Source organism: Falco cherrug, chromosome 7, assembly GCF_023634085.1.
Source record: "Falco cherrug isolate bFalChe1 chromosome 7, bFalChe1.pri, whole genome shotgun sequence".
Taxonomy (NCBI): Eukaryota; Metazoa; Chordata; class Aves; order Falconiformes; family Falconidae; genus Falco; species Falco cherrug.
Window position 1 is genome coordinate 42,901,133 of NC_073703.1, and position 13,203 is coordinate 42,914,335.

The following is a 13,203-nucleotide window of genomic DNA, read 5'->3' on the forward strand; positions in this document are numbered from 1 at the left end:
TTAGTATATAATACCATTTAATATCCATTCTCCATTATATAATTACAGAAAAGAAAGGTAGCCCAAAAAATCATCACAATGACATCATATCCCCTTCTTGCTTCACAGAGATGTAACACTGAAAGGTTGTGGGCAGCCCAGACACCAGAGATGAAAAGTCATCTTTTTCTGATTTTTTTATACCTTGTGAGAGGCTAGGGAACAAGGAACTAACATGGGGGCAACTCTCGATACAGAAATCATCAGGGGCAGTCACTGCTGCGCTTCTTGAAGCAGCTTTTCAATCATAAGCGAATGGGTGTTGTAGAAGGGCAGCCCATCCACTTCCATTTCTAGACTGGCAGTTTTTCCACTGCGGACCCCATGCTGCACAAGTGCTTTCAGAAGCTTTTCTTCCTTAAAACCAACATAAAAAGAGAATATAATTAAGATTCCGAATCAGACAAGAGCATTCATCAAGATCTTTCTTCTAATTCTAGGGGAGACTGACCACATCCTCCATATTTATTCTGACAGCCGTTTGCTAACAACTTTTTCCCTTGTCCCAAAGAATGTGTGTAGCATCTGGAGCTTAGGGAGCATCAAAAGGCTTACATTCTTGACTTCTATTTAATTGTTGAATGATCTTGTTCTCCACACTCCCTCAAACAGCACAACAACATCAATTTAGTAACACAAATCCTTTTTTTTGCCTGGTTTCAAGTTCCTATATTGCATAAATCAGAATCAGAGCAACCTCCTCCCAAAGTATCTCAAAAACCACTACCTATCACTTCCCCAGTGTACCAGCTGGCTGCAGATGCATTTTTAAAGAAAAAGAACAGAAGGGTAAGAGGATACATCAGGAAAAAAGGTTACAGGGAGTAGGTACATTGGCAATCACTTTCCTTTCCTGCAGCTTCTGTGATCTGTGTGCCTTTTGCTCTCTGTCCACTTTTTTCTATTGATTTTACGAGAATTTGGGTTGCTTAGGAATGGGGGAATAATCCTGAAATTGTGCTTCCTTGGGATTCTCTGAAATAGTGCATACTTTTGTTTAGAACTGCAACTCAATTTCATGTTTATAACAGTTATTTTCTTGCTTAACAGTAATATAAGCAGATAACAAAGCATATTCCAAATTGAGCTGTTAAAAGTACACAAAGGGAACAGAATCCTTGGTTTTGAGTACTACCAAAACAGCCCTGCCAGCATCCTTGACAAACACTTCTGTACGTTTAATTACTTCTTGTTTGATATTCCCATCCAATAACCTCTAGCAAAGTCCTTTATCTCCTGGACACAAATTGACAATGAAAAAATTATGATGTTAAACTCTCTAATATTGTCTTATTAAGTGTTCCGGTTTTTCCTAGGAAGACTCCTCAACCATAAAGATTACAATAGCTTTAGATCTGAATTTTGACACAATATAGTTGTATTTTAAATAATACAGTATATGGTCAAAATATAAGAATTTCTGAAAGAATTAAAGCATACTTTGCATGGTCTATTACCAGATAATTTAGTATAATTTAGTAACCTGTTTTCTGAATGCACTTTATTATTTGCACTTTATTATTTGTCCTGTATTTTCTCTTAATGCATCCTGGTTCTTAGCTGCAACAAAGTTACATGAGGCACCAGTGTTCTATTAAAGAAAAATTATGCATAGTTACATGGTGTCAGTCTTGACATCATGTAACAACACTGCAATGATACAGCTATTTAAGGAAATTATCTGGATACATCGGTAGCTTTAGAAGTGCTACTTTTTAATTTATAAAGCTATAAATATCCATCAGCTTATCTCACATGAACGATCAAATATGTGAATGCAAATATAATCAACTGATCTTTCTGCATGAGAGAGCTTTTTCTTAGCATCTATATGCAAATTGGCAAATTAGATCTCTTGTGTCACGGAAGAGACACTTGAATTGGATACGCAAAACATCATTTCTAATTTGAATTCTTCTCCCACATGCTCACATGTTAGAGCACTCTGATCTGCTTACGTGGGAAAAAGGCTTGCTTGCTTCATACTGCTTAGCTATGCCTGATAAACTGCATCCTCTCATCGAATGCTGTTCTTTCCATTTGAAGGAACAATGTAGAGCGTGCTTCCTTAGCTGTAAAGTGCTGCAGTTTGCTCAGAGTTCTCTCTTTAGCAAATCATTATGTTGGGAGTGGGGTAACCAGAAAAATAACCCAATTAATAGAAAAAGAACTTGTTAATTTGCACTTTGTTAATGGGAAAAACTCCCTTAGACAAAGCTTATACAGAACACTAAAACAAACATCATATTTGAATATATTTCTCATTTACAACGTAATTAACATTCTTATAGGTCACAACTTCAAAATCAGCACCATACAGTTCATTTCTTAACATTAATAAAGAGTTCAGTAAAATAATGACTGCCTGATATATTAACCTGGATGTGAGATGCAAGGAAATGCAGAGCTGACTCTGGGATGTTTAGCATTAGCTATGTTTGGATATGTATGAATTAATATATTTCCCTAGAGTCACTTCAGTGTAAAAGTACCATGAACATCTGAAAAATCAAACCAATGTTGTATTAAACAACACAATTATGATTCAGTTCCACAAATGAAAGGTAAGTGAAGATTGTTTAGATCCAATTGTTTCTTGTTCATCAAGTTCTCAACAAGGAATAAATGCAATGCAGTGTCTTTTATTAAATAAAATATATGTAAAGACTAATCCATGCACTTAGAACTATCTCAGCATTCTGTTCAGTGGGAATGTTCAGCTCCACAGTTCTGGGCTTTATTGCGTGCAATCCTGACACTGCTTGAACACAAGGCTGCAGAGAAATAACCTTTGTGTTTCAGGGGAGTTCTTCATCCAGTAATGATCACCTATAGTTTTCGCGGAAGGAATGCCATTTTTGGAAGAAAGACAAAACACATTACAAGAAAGCTGTTCGGTGCTTAGGCACTCCTTCAACTGTCTTCTTTCCAGTTACAAACAGAGAATATGAACACTGACATGGGTATGTGTGGTGGTGCTCTTTAACTTACGAGAGTAATTATTATAGCATTAAAAGAAGTTGGATTGGGCAGAAAGTAGCCATATAAATATAAGTGGTCTGAGGGTTTTTTATATTAATGGAGTGTGTGAACACTAATGTGTTCAATCATCTGCATTGTTTACTGTTGTGTGATTTATAATTAACGATACCATATTCTCTTGTCAGGCATTTTGTAATTTCCTGTCCTCCACAAAACTGTTTCCATTAATTTATCTCAATAGATTTTAGTTTTGCACTTTCAATAGCCCATTATTGAATCATTCTCAATATTCCCAGCTGTATAGCTTAGTAAAAACCAAGAAGGATTTCCTGTACACAGTGTCACATTTAATTACAGTAGCTCGTTACCAGGAATTTTGATCATAGTAGTTTTAAGGATACATTAATTTAAAGGGCAAAACCACTGAAAGATGAAAAGTAATTTATTTTAGGAAAAGATTGTGCTGAAAGGTGCCATGTGCTTTGTTAAGTCAAAGGATAGGTGGCTATACAGCTATGCTAAACATAGGGATCAGTGTCAGTTTTGTGACCTTTAAATGAAAAATCAAAATAGCAAGAATTTTCAAAAAATGTTACCTATTCTAAAATACTTAAGAGGTGTTTTGCTGGCATGTCATGCAGAACGTACTCTCATCAGCATAAATTCTCCACTGTTGTGAGCAATATCTATGGTAGACATTTTGCTTAGCATTCTTGCAGGTCATAAACTTACTGGTTTTGCCCAGGTGTCTATAGAGGTACTCTACCAGTAAGACTGAAGTTTGAAGTTCCTAAGTTATTACAAGTATGGTGGAACAACCTTGCCTGATTGTTGAGTATATATATATATGTATATTAAAAAAACCCACCCAACAAAAAACAAACCCTGCCAAGTTAAAAATAGAGCCATGTGCTCAGCAGGATGAACACAGATCACAGTCATTTCTCACCCCTCTCGGTTATTTTACTTTTCTCAGTCTGAAACCTTTGTATTCCCAGAATATCACATTGTTCAGAGTTGCATTAATCAAAACAGATTTAAAAATATTCACCTGCAAGTCTTGAGTTTAGAAACATTCAAAACTAATTACAGAAAGTTTCTAACATAACTAGAAAAGGTGGAAAGATCAGAAGGTGCAAATATCAGAAATATGGAGTGGCTTCTGTATTAGAACTCTATGACTTTTGATTTTGGAAGAGGGACATCTAAAGAAGGCTACAACAGAGGTTTATAAAATCATGAACAATACGAAGGAAGTGAACAGGTAATTTTAATCACTGTATTGCAGTGCAAGGATTTCTTGCACTGCCCATAAAATTGTAGTGCTGTCTTGTGCTTGAAGTCACAGCACACGTACACATGCATTTTTGAGGATTTTTACATTCAATCAGCCTTGAAGCCTTTGTGGAATATTCTAAATACAGTGTGGTTGCTCATTCACCAGTGACTTGCAAAAGTCACCAAAAGACCAGGTGAAAGTAAGCTATCGAACTGGACTAGGCAGGATTTAGCAGCTGGTAGCAAATCCTATCTGCATGTCACAAGCAAGTCACAACTCCTTGGTCCTACAGAAATTACCTTGGTAACAGAAGGAAGTGCTGATAGCCAGACCGTCTTCTGTGATAACTGCGGAAATCCAATGGCTTTCCTCAGATAGCGGTCATGTATTTCACAAGTGCTGAGAATATATAGAGCACAGGCGATGGCATAGCCTCCCCAGTTAGAGACCCCTGCAAAAGAATGGCACCAGGAAAAAAATGGAAAAACCCCAATATCTATTGCAAAGATACCTAACCTGCATAGGTCGGTAGGCACATAAAACTGAGTCTCATGTAGCGTGGTGAAACGGAACATGAATATATATTAAATATTGACACGAATTTGGAACATTTATTTCAGAAATACACAATTGCTTAACATACTGAAATGTTTTCTAGTATTATGTATTCTAGTATTTCTAGTACAGATTGAATTTCTCTAAGTTTCCATCTAGTTTAGTTTGTGGTTTGTCTTTCCAACAAAGCAAAAACTCAAATGGGCATGGTCTGTAGCACGGTTCCCCTTGGCTTAGTGTGATGTCCATGAACTGTCAGGAGCCATGTTACAGCCTGGTGTCTTTTGTTTCTAACCACACAGAGGTAGAAGATTTTGATAAAGTATCCTAAACCAGGCAAATTTTTACTGGTGTCAGATTTTATAATGGAACGCTGTACCATTGCAGAGAATCCCTTTTTGGTCACAAAATGAGGCCTGATTAAAGAGTTCAGCTATTTTGTAAGATACGAAGCTATGGTGAAGCTAATTGTCTGTGTCTTGATGATGTGTCCTTGGTGTAAGTGTCATAAACAAAAGGACATTCTAACACAGTTAAGATCCATAATTTTTCTGTATGCTGTTATCAAATCAGTGCACACAGTCTTGTTAGACAGCTTCTTTGTCAAGACTCTATTGGGGATCATTAGATTTGAAACTTGCTCTGAGAAGTTGTCTCTGCTACCTGATACCTTTTCCAGAGATGCAGAATAGCAAAATTTTCAAGAAGTGTGGAAGTTGTTTTAGTGCATGTAGTTTTGCATACTTAAACATGTCCAAAGCTCCACCTCACTTCCCTTTGCAGGGTCTGGGTGTGACAGTTGCTTTCAAAGTAAAAATTATCAGAATTGCCAAAACAGCCACTGTAGATACTATATACATATAGCCATAAGAAGTAGATATACTTATCACCACACTCTCATTTCTCCCAGAAATTGCTGTCTTAATATCAAGATTGTTAGATACCTAGGTTAGAAACCTCAAAACCTGAGCCTAAGTACCCTATAGTCCATGCAGTTCAGAAATCGGCCCCTGCTGAACACAGCTCTTTCACTTGCAAATTTTACTTTGCGCTACTTAAGATGTTAAGGTAGCAGAGAATTTTAACTATAACATTCAACTTTTGTTGTACATCAAGAATGTACACCTGTCCTTAAGTGGCTGGTAAAAGGATGTACCATCTCTTCATGTAAAAAATATAACTGATTTAGGCCTGAAAAGGTCACACCCACAGAAGCTCATGAATTATACTGAAAATCCATATCTGCACAGGTATTTTAATTCTCACACAGATCACTTCCGCAGTCTTCCTTGTTATTTTATTTAAGGTGTGATTTTTTCAAGAATATTCAGGATTTGCCCTCCTATTTCCAATTAAATGCGCTTTCTCACTTCAATTAAATGCGCATCCTCAATTTTCAGTCAGTCCTGCTGAAGCCATAGTTGCTTAACTCTTCAGAAAATGGACATAATACAGAGACAGATTTGTTTGCCCGGGATGACTTGGTCATACAAATAAAGGGCCAACACAAATTAGTTCGAGAGACAGATGTTTTCTTGTCAATTCTGTTCTCAAACATCAGCAACTCTCCCACCCCCCCAAAAAAAATCCCTTACCAGCTACAATAGTAAAATCAGCTTCAACATCACAGGCTATAACATCTCCATTTTTTATGTACTTCTTTACAGCACCTTTTACTTTCCCCATTCCCAATTCATTTCCTCCATCTCCAACACCTTTATGAAAAGAGAAAAAGACCAAATGAGTATGAACCCAGCATATAACTAACAATCCTTTCAGAAATTTAGAAATTTCTGAACAGCTCATAGCTTCACATAAGGCGATTTATCCTTTTTCATCAAGTGTCTAAAACCAGAAGGTTGTGAATGGAATGGCTGAAAGCATCACCTATCACACACTAACCTGTAAGCGTATATGTGCAATGTATGCTGTATTAGTGCATGCAAAAGAAATAAAAATTATCAAGTGCTCAAGAACTGCAGATAGAATTAAGATAGTAAACTTCGCCTATGGAAGGCCTTAAACAAGTGTTCGGTATAATGCATTATCAGAAGTACATTAGCACAAATAAAGAAGAAAATTAATCCAAAATAAACCTGAGGAATTTGTCCATGACTATAATAAAGCAAGCATAGAAAACTTTGGCTTGTTAAAAGCTTTAATTAAAAAAAAAAGAGATTAAAAGTAGCAAATATTTCAGAAAGTTAAGCAAAAATATATGTAAGGACTTTGGCAGAAGTAGGACTTGGCAATCTGTTTTACACAATCATTGCGCCACAGTATACAAAGAGGCCAACCCTGTGCACTATAACTGTTTTCATTTTTTCTAATAACTTATGAAACACATAGCCAGTCTTCCTTTTTTTTTTTTTTTTTTTAGTGTTCTTATATTTGGGGTGTGGGCCCTTGATTTTTGCTGGCCAAGTAGAAAGGCTATGTATTTGTCTCAGTGATTTCAGTAAAATCAATGGGACCTATGTAATTTCAGGAAAATTCTGGGCAATCCTGTGTTTGGGACATAAAATTGTTAGATGTCATTCTGAGATCTGGAGATAAGGATAATACATAAATTAGCAGCTTACATGAAAGCTGGATAGTACCTCTAGTCTCTTACTAATGTATAACAACACCCCCCCCCCAAAAAAAAAAAAAAAAATTCCATCTGTTTAAATGAAAATCAACATTTCTCTTTCACCTGTTAGTCTAAAAATGGCATTTTCTCAACTTGGAAGGTTTTATAGAAAATTCCTAGTTCATGTCTCTGAAACAGAACAGTCAAGAGCTCTAAGTCCTCACTGCAACATATCGTATTTGAATTTGAAATGTGACTATGAATAGTATGTGTTACAGGAGAGAATTTATAGTATTTATAATTTACACTTCAAGCCCTGAAAAGTGATAAATTTAACACTTTGAGTAACTGCATAAACATCTCACATAAGTCTGTAGCAAATTTCTTCTCTAAGAGAAATAGAAAATTATTTCTCAGCAGCAATTTTTTATGTAACTCCTTAAGTCTACATAGTCAAGGAGAGCATAACTGAGTGACACAACTTATATAAAAGGATTTAAATAATCTGTTCACAATTATTTCGGTGTTCAGACTTAATGGTGGTTTCTAAAATCTGCTTGTTGGTAGTACTTTTCAAATAGGTAATGACATAATCATGGTGCCTCTATCATCATATATAAATATGGTAGTTACTACTGGGTTGTAAGAATCCATACAACGTTCTGATTTTTCTTATATTAAAAATCCAAAATTTTGCTCTTAATAGTCTTTAAACATGCTAAAATGAATTCTTGTCATTTGAAGATCGTCACCAGTTTCTTTAACTGAAAGATACTAATCTGTTTTTCAGAGGGTTTTTTCTATCAGCCTTGCTTTGCTTTTTCTTGTCTTTGTGAAAGTCCTGTCACCAGGATGGTTTTGCAGTTAGTAGATCTACAGCTGTGGATAGATCCCATTTGCATTACACTGGGAGGAAAAGAACACCACGCTGAAAATTTTTCCTGTACCATCTGTTTTCTTCCTCCTCTACACATCAGCAGAGGACTACATTTTACTCTAGATTTCCAGACTGAGATTCACCTGACAAAATACAAGCCATCTACCCATGAGCTGGTCAGCTATACTTCTTTTAAAGTCAGCAGAGAGAAACAAACCCTTCAAACATTCAGTTCATCTCACCCCAAGGCAGACATTCCAAATATAGATGCCTAAAATAGACAAGATGAATGCTCTTCTCCTAAAGGCCTGAGTGCTTTCCAGGCAGAGAAAAAATAGCTCTCTTGGATTTTCCATGAAAGTTTTCACTGACTACATTGGCTTCTAAACTGCATTCATAAAAAACACATAAGATGTCAGTCTTCTATGATAAAAAACATTTGTATGAAAGGGAAATGTGTGACAATATTTTTTCACGCAGCACTTTGGAAAGCTTTTCATTAGCTCCTTTATAAGTAGCATATAGCTAGGTCAATTGAATAAGCATATAGCTATGTCAACTGAAAAAAAATAGCATGTGGTTTCTGTAACGTCTTAAACTTTTACTTCAGTCTTTAGTGGAAAATGAGCCCTTCCAACCTCAGCCTTTCATGTCTTATTTTTTATTTTCCTGAAGGCTACTGTTTACTCCATGACTTTTTATGATACCAGTACCCATACAATTGTAGGCATTGTTCACAATTTGTCTGTAGTCAAACTCCTAGATCAGATTTTTTTTAAACAAAGACCTTGTTTTAAATGCAAATCTTGACAGCCATTAATCAGCAGGTAACAAATGTTCTAACATTTCCCCTCTCCACTTACTAACACAATACTTCTTGCCACCGAGCACACTATGTAAAGATTTCTGTAAGGCTGAAAATTTGATCTTTCTAGTATCCTTTTCTAGTCTAGAAAGTTATCTGAATACTCTGCCCTAACATAGTATAATATTTGCATTTTATTTTGGAACTAGACATATGCCTCCAAATTCCTGCTGACCACGAAGAAAGTCAAAGATAGCCCCACCAGAAAAATTTACCATAATCAGTAGCACTACATTGTCATCAGTAATGAGATATAGGATGCAAAGGCCACAGCGCAGATCGGTGCCTTGTTAGGCTAGGCTTTGCAGAAATACATTGAAGAAAACCAACAGCCATTCCAAGAAATTGTAATCAAATTAAAAGAAAAAAAAGAGACACAAAAAGATAGCATGATAAGCAAAATAAGAAACGTTAACTAGGTAACAGACAACATAAAGAAACAATTGCATTGTTTTTCATTAGATACTCAGTTAGTCATCCAGCACAGAATATCCATATACACAAATTCCATGGTAATCAGAGCAGGTACTTTCATTACCTTTTGAAACTTATGACTTGTTAAATCATTTCCTATGCAGACATCTCTTTAGAGAAAATTCACAGCAATGGGACACAGCGAATCTGGATAACTGCTTCTTCTTAACAAGTCCGTGATATTTTTAATTAATGACATTTCATAGTATATTTGAATATTCAGGGAACGTTTAAAACAAATTCTGCTGAACAGATTTAAATTCCCACCTTGCAGAACACTCCAAACTCTGCCAAATCAATAACATTCTTTGACCTGCTCTGGCAGATATTTTAAAAGATTAGGGCATTTTTATTAAAGGAATCAGGATGTGATATTATATAATAGCTGGAAAGACCAAGTCCCTGTATCAACACTCTAAAAACAGGGACAAGAATTGAAATCAGCTGCAGCAGATCAAGCTCTGAGGCATTTTGCTAAACATCTTTATGAAAGGGAGTTTTCTCTATCTTTATTCAGTCAATCTTTGGCTTTTCTACCAAGATTGCCAGCAGAGTGCCATCTAGAGTGCTTCTTTTTGAATGATGAGAGTTACTCCTCAGGAATAGGAAAAAAATGGAATTACATCTAAACAAAACGTACTGCAAGTTTTCAGAACATACAGAAACACCAGGGAACTCTTCTGCTATACAGCTTTAAATGATTCCAACACACTGAAATCTGACTATGCATTGCCTCTGCAGGAGCTCTGTAAATTCTGTGGAAACATTTGAAAAACGTCAACACTGAGAAGTCAAAGTTCCTGTGTTTTTGGTAACAGGAGTGAGTCCACAGCACTACAAGAAATTAAAAAGCCAGACTGGCAGACATGTTTTAATGTGAGTGAAATCAGCCTGACATGGGTACTTACTTGTTTTGTGACACTCATTTCTGATTTTGTTTCTAATAGTTACACAGATTAAAGATCTCCAGGCTCTGTTTTGGTCCACACAGAGTAGCAGGAGGCATCTGATTGTACAAGAGCGTTGTACAACACTTGTATAGATACACCTTGATCTATGTCATATTTTTTCAAAACCAAACGCAATTAAACTTCCAAGAAAGGACCACTGGCAAAAGAGAGGAGCACTATGTTGACAAAAGCATTCTTATTAGAAGTGTTAGCGAATGTCGATGCAGTTGTGACAGAAAGGACAATGTCCTCCTTTAAAGATTATTACCGTATACATATATTTTGTTAGAGAAGGCACTATTGTAGTAGATGCAAATATGCAATCTCTGCTTAAGAGAATGTACTGCTAAAAGACAAAATAAACTAAGATTCCATTCAGACTGCTGTTTTAACACAGGTATAATATTCATAAAAATAAATATAATATTTAATATGTAATGTTTCCATTCAACAGTCATTTGCTTTCTATGCTGCCTTCCACACATAACATGCAAAATAAAGTCTGTGTTAAAAACTACATTTAGAGAAATGTATGTACGCACACTGATGTATAGATAATACATCTAGGCTTGGGTTTGGTTTTTTTGTCCTTAAATAACTTTGAAATCAACTCCCTTATTTTTTCCAGCTGTGAGAACTTTTCAATAGAAACTTGTACTTTTTCTCCAGTAACGGTCTCTTTAAATTCAACCACAATGAACAGCTGTAGCCTGCAAGCAGTTACTCAACATCTGCCTCCTGCTCCCCTGCACTTCCACTAAGAGTTCCCATTTTGTGCTTCTTTCACTTTGAGAATATAACACAAACTCACACATACCTGTTGTTGTGACTCCTGGAATGGTTTGTGCAGCTAAAAACAGGTCATCTATGGGATCCACAAGGTGTTTAATATTCACTTTCCTGGCATTGTAATAATTGCCATCAGCAGCCATCCCAGCACGCTCTATTGCTATCAGGTGATCAAATCTGGTTAGAGAGGAGTGAAAAAACAGAGGAGTTGAAGCTGTGATTTTCACCTAGCAAAGTTTTCTGTTGGCTGCTTCTCCTGGTGTGCTTGGTTCTGTGTTCTGACCGTTTTGGGATTCAAGGTAAAACTTGGAAACTGTTTTGTTATTTCTGAATGTAGTTCTCTACAGTTTATTTTAAAAGGTTAGTCTATTTCTTTATAGCTTCAGTGCAACTCCCTCAAACCACATTTGCCACCAAGAAATGGAGAAGTTCCTGAAATCCTCCTAACCAGCAATCCTTTGGGTCAGCCATCTGGCCATGCTCTGTTTCATGTTAAAATAGGCAATACCTTGTAAGACAGTAGTCTATAAGTGTTTTCAAAGAAAACAAAAAAGTGGAAATTAATGATCATCTAAATCCTTGGTAGTGCAAATATAATCTCTTCTTAAAGTACACTGCTTGGCAAATATTTTTTTATTTCTGGTTAGGGATTTTTTTGGTTTGGGTCTTTAGATTTGGAGGATTTTTCTTTAAGTCTATGGCTGTTTTGCTACTTATGAGAGTAGACAGATGTGCTACAGATGTCCTACATTTTAAGCAGAATTTTAGTACTCAGTTCTGCCACTGTATGTTAGAATTAAGTTGTTTTGCTTCTGCTTCTCCAGTTTTACTGTTAAAAGGTTACTAATTCTGCTGAATTACTTAATGTTCTTGTGGGTGGGTATCTACGGTGGTTCCAGAGACCTTAAGCAGGTTAGTTGTCTACTTTAAAGAAACACTTCAGCTTTTGGGGACTGAAATAGAAACTGCCTGTAATTACATTATGCATAGCTATAAACTATATTTGTAAAACTATACGTAAAAACCTAAGACATCACGCATACTATTACAGCATACAATTATAGCATAAGTAATCTGTGGAAAGAAATGAGAATTGAATAAGACGGTGAAGCAAATACCAGGGTGAAAGATCTTTTTATTAAAGAGAATAAACTGAGGGTAACTACATTTAAATGCTTTACAAGGAAAGATCAATAGAAATGAGCAATGTATGCCTGCTTAAAGGAAATGTAAGTTGCCTGCTAAGTAATGAAATGTGCATACAGCTACTTGGCAAATTCTCCAGTGCATTAACACTAATCACACACTGTTTAAATTTGAATGTTTCCCTAACATTGTACACTCAGCAATACTTATGCAAACAGTTTAAATAATCAATATTCAGAAATGCATGCATACATCTATGATGTCGGTTTTGGCTGCCTAAAGACAATAGGATGATCACCTTCACACTATTACAAACACATGACATTTTATTAAATCAAATTGGATTCCCCACTTGTCACACTTGAGCCAAAGCTCTGGAAAGTGAACACACTCCACAACTCTTTTCCTAGCCCTTTCACTGACTCTGACATAATAATTCCCCCTTCTGATTTTCTCAGTGATTTAAAAACTGGTAAAATAATATACTCTGTGAGTGTATATATATCTATGGAATAACAGCTGAAAAGCTTTTGGAAATTTTTCGAAGGAAAAGAGCTAATTGATGTATGAAGTATCATTTCTTTTTTTGTACTCCAGAAATGTGTAATTACAGGATAATATGGAATTCTGGGCTCTATGTGTGCTCCAACACTGGTTTCTAAGGTTTTTTTCTGT

The 13,203-nt window shown here is 35.9% G+C and overlaps 1 protein-coding gene across 13 annotated transcripts in view; it reads right to left on the reverse strand.

Annotated features, from left to right (window-relative positions):
* The window catches only part of DGLUCY (D-glutamate cyclase), a 47,688-nt gene continuing 34,485 nt past the window's right edge, over window positions 1–13,203 (reverse strand). For all 13 annotated transcript variants that reach the window (XM_055715748.1, XM_055715740.1, XM_055715743.1 and 10 more), the window contains 4 exons: window positions 11,411–11,559; window positions 6,451–6,570; window positions 4,600–4,751; window positions 1–396 (listed from right to left, as the gene is read on the reverse strand). In XM_055715748.1, the coding sequence (XP_055571723.1) occupies window positions 253–396; window positions 4,600–4,751; window positions 6,451–6,570; window positions 11,411–11,559 (565 nt within the window). In that variant the 3' untranslated portion in view covers window positions 1–252. The remainder of the gene's footprint in view (window positions 397–4,599; window positions 4,752–6,450; window positions 6,571–11,410; window positions 11,560–13,203) is intronic.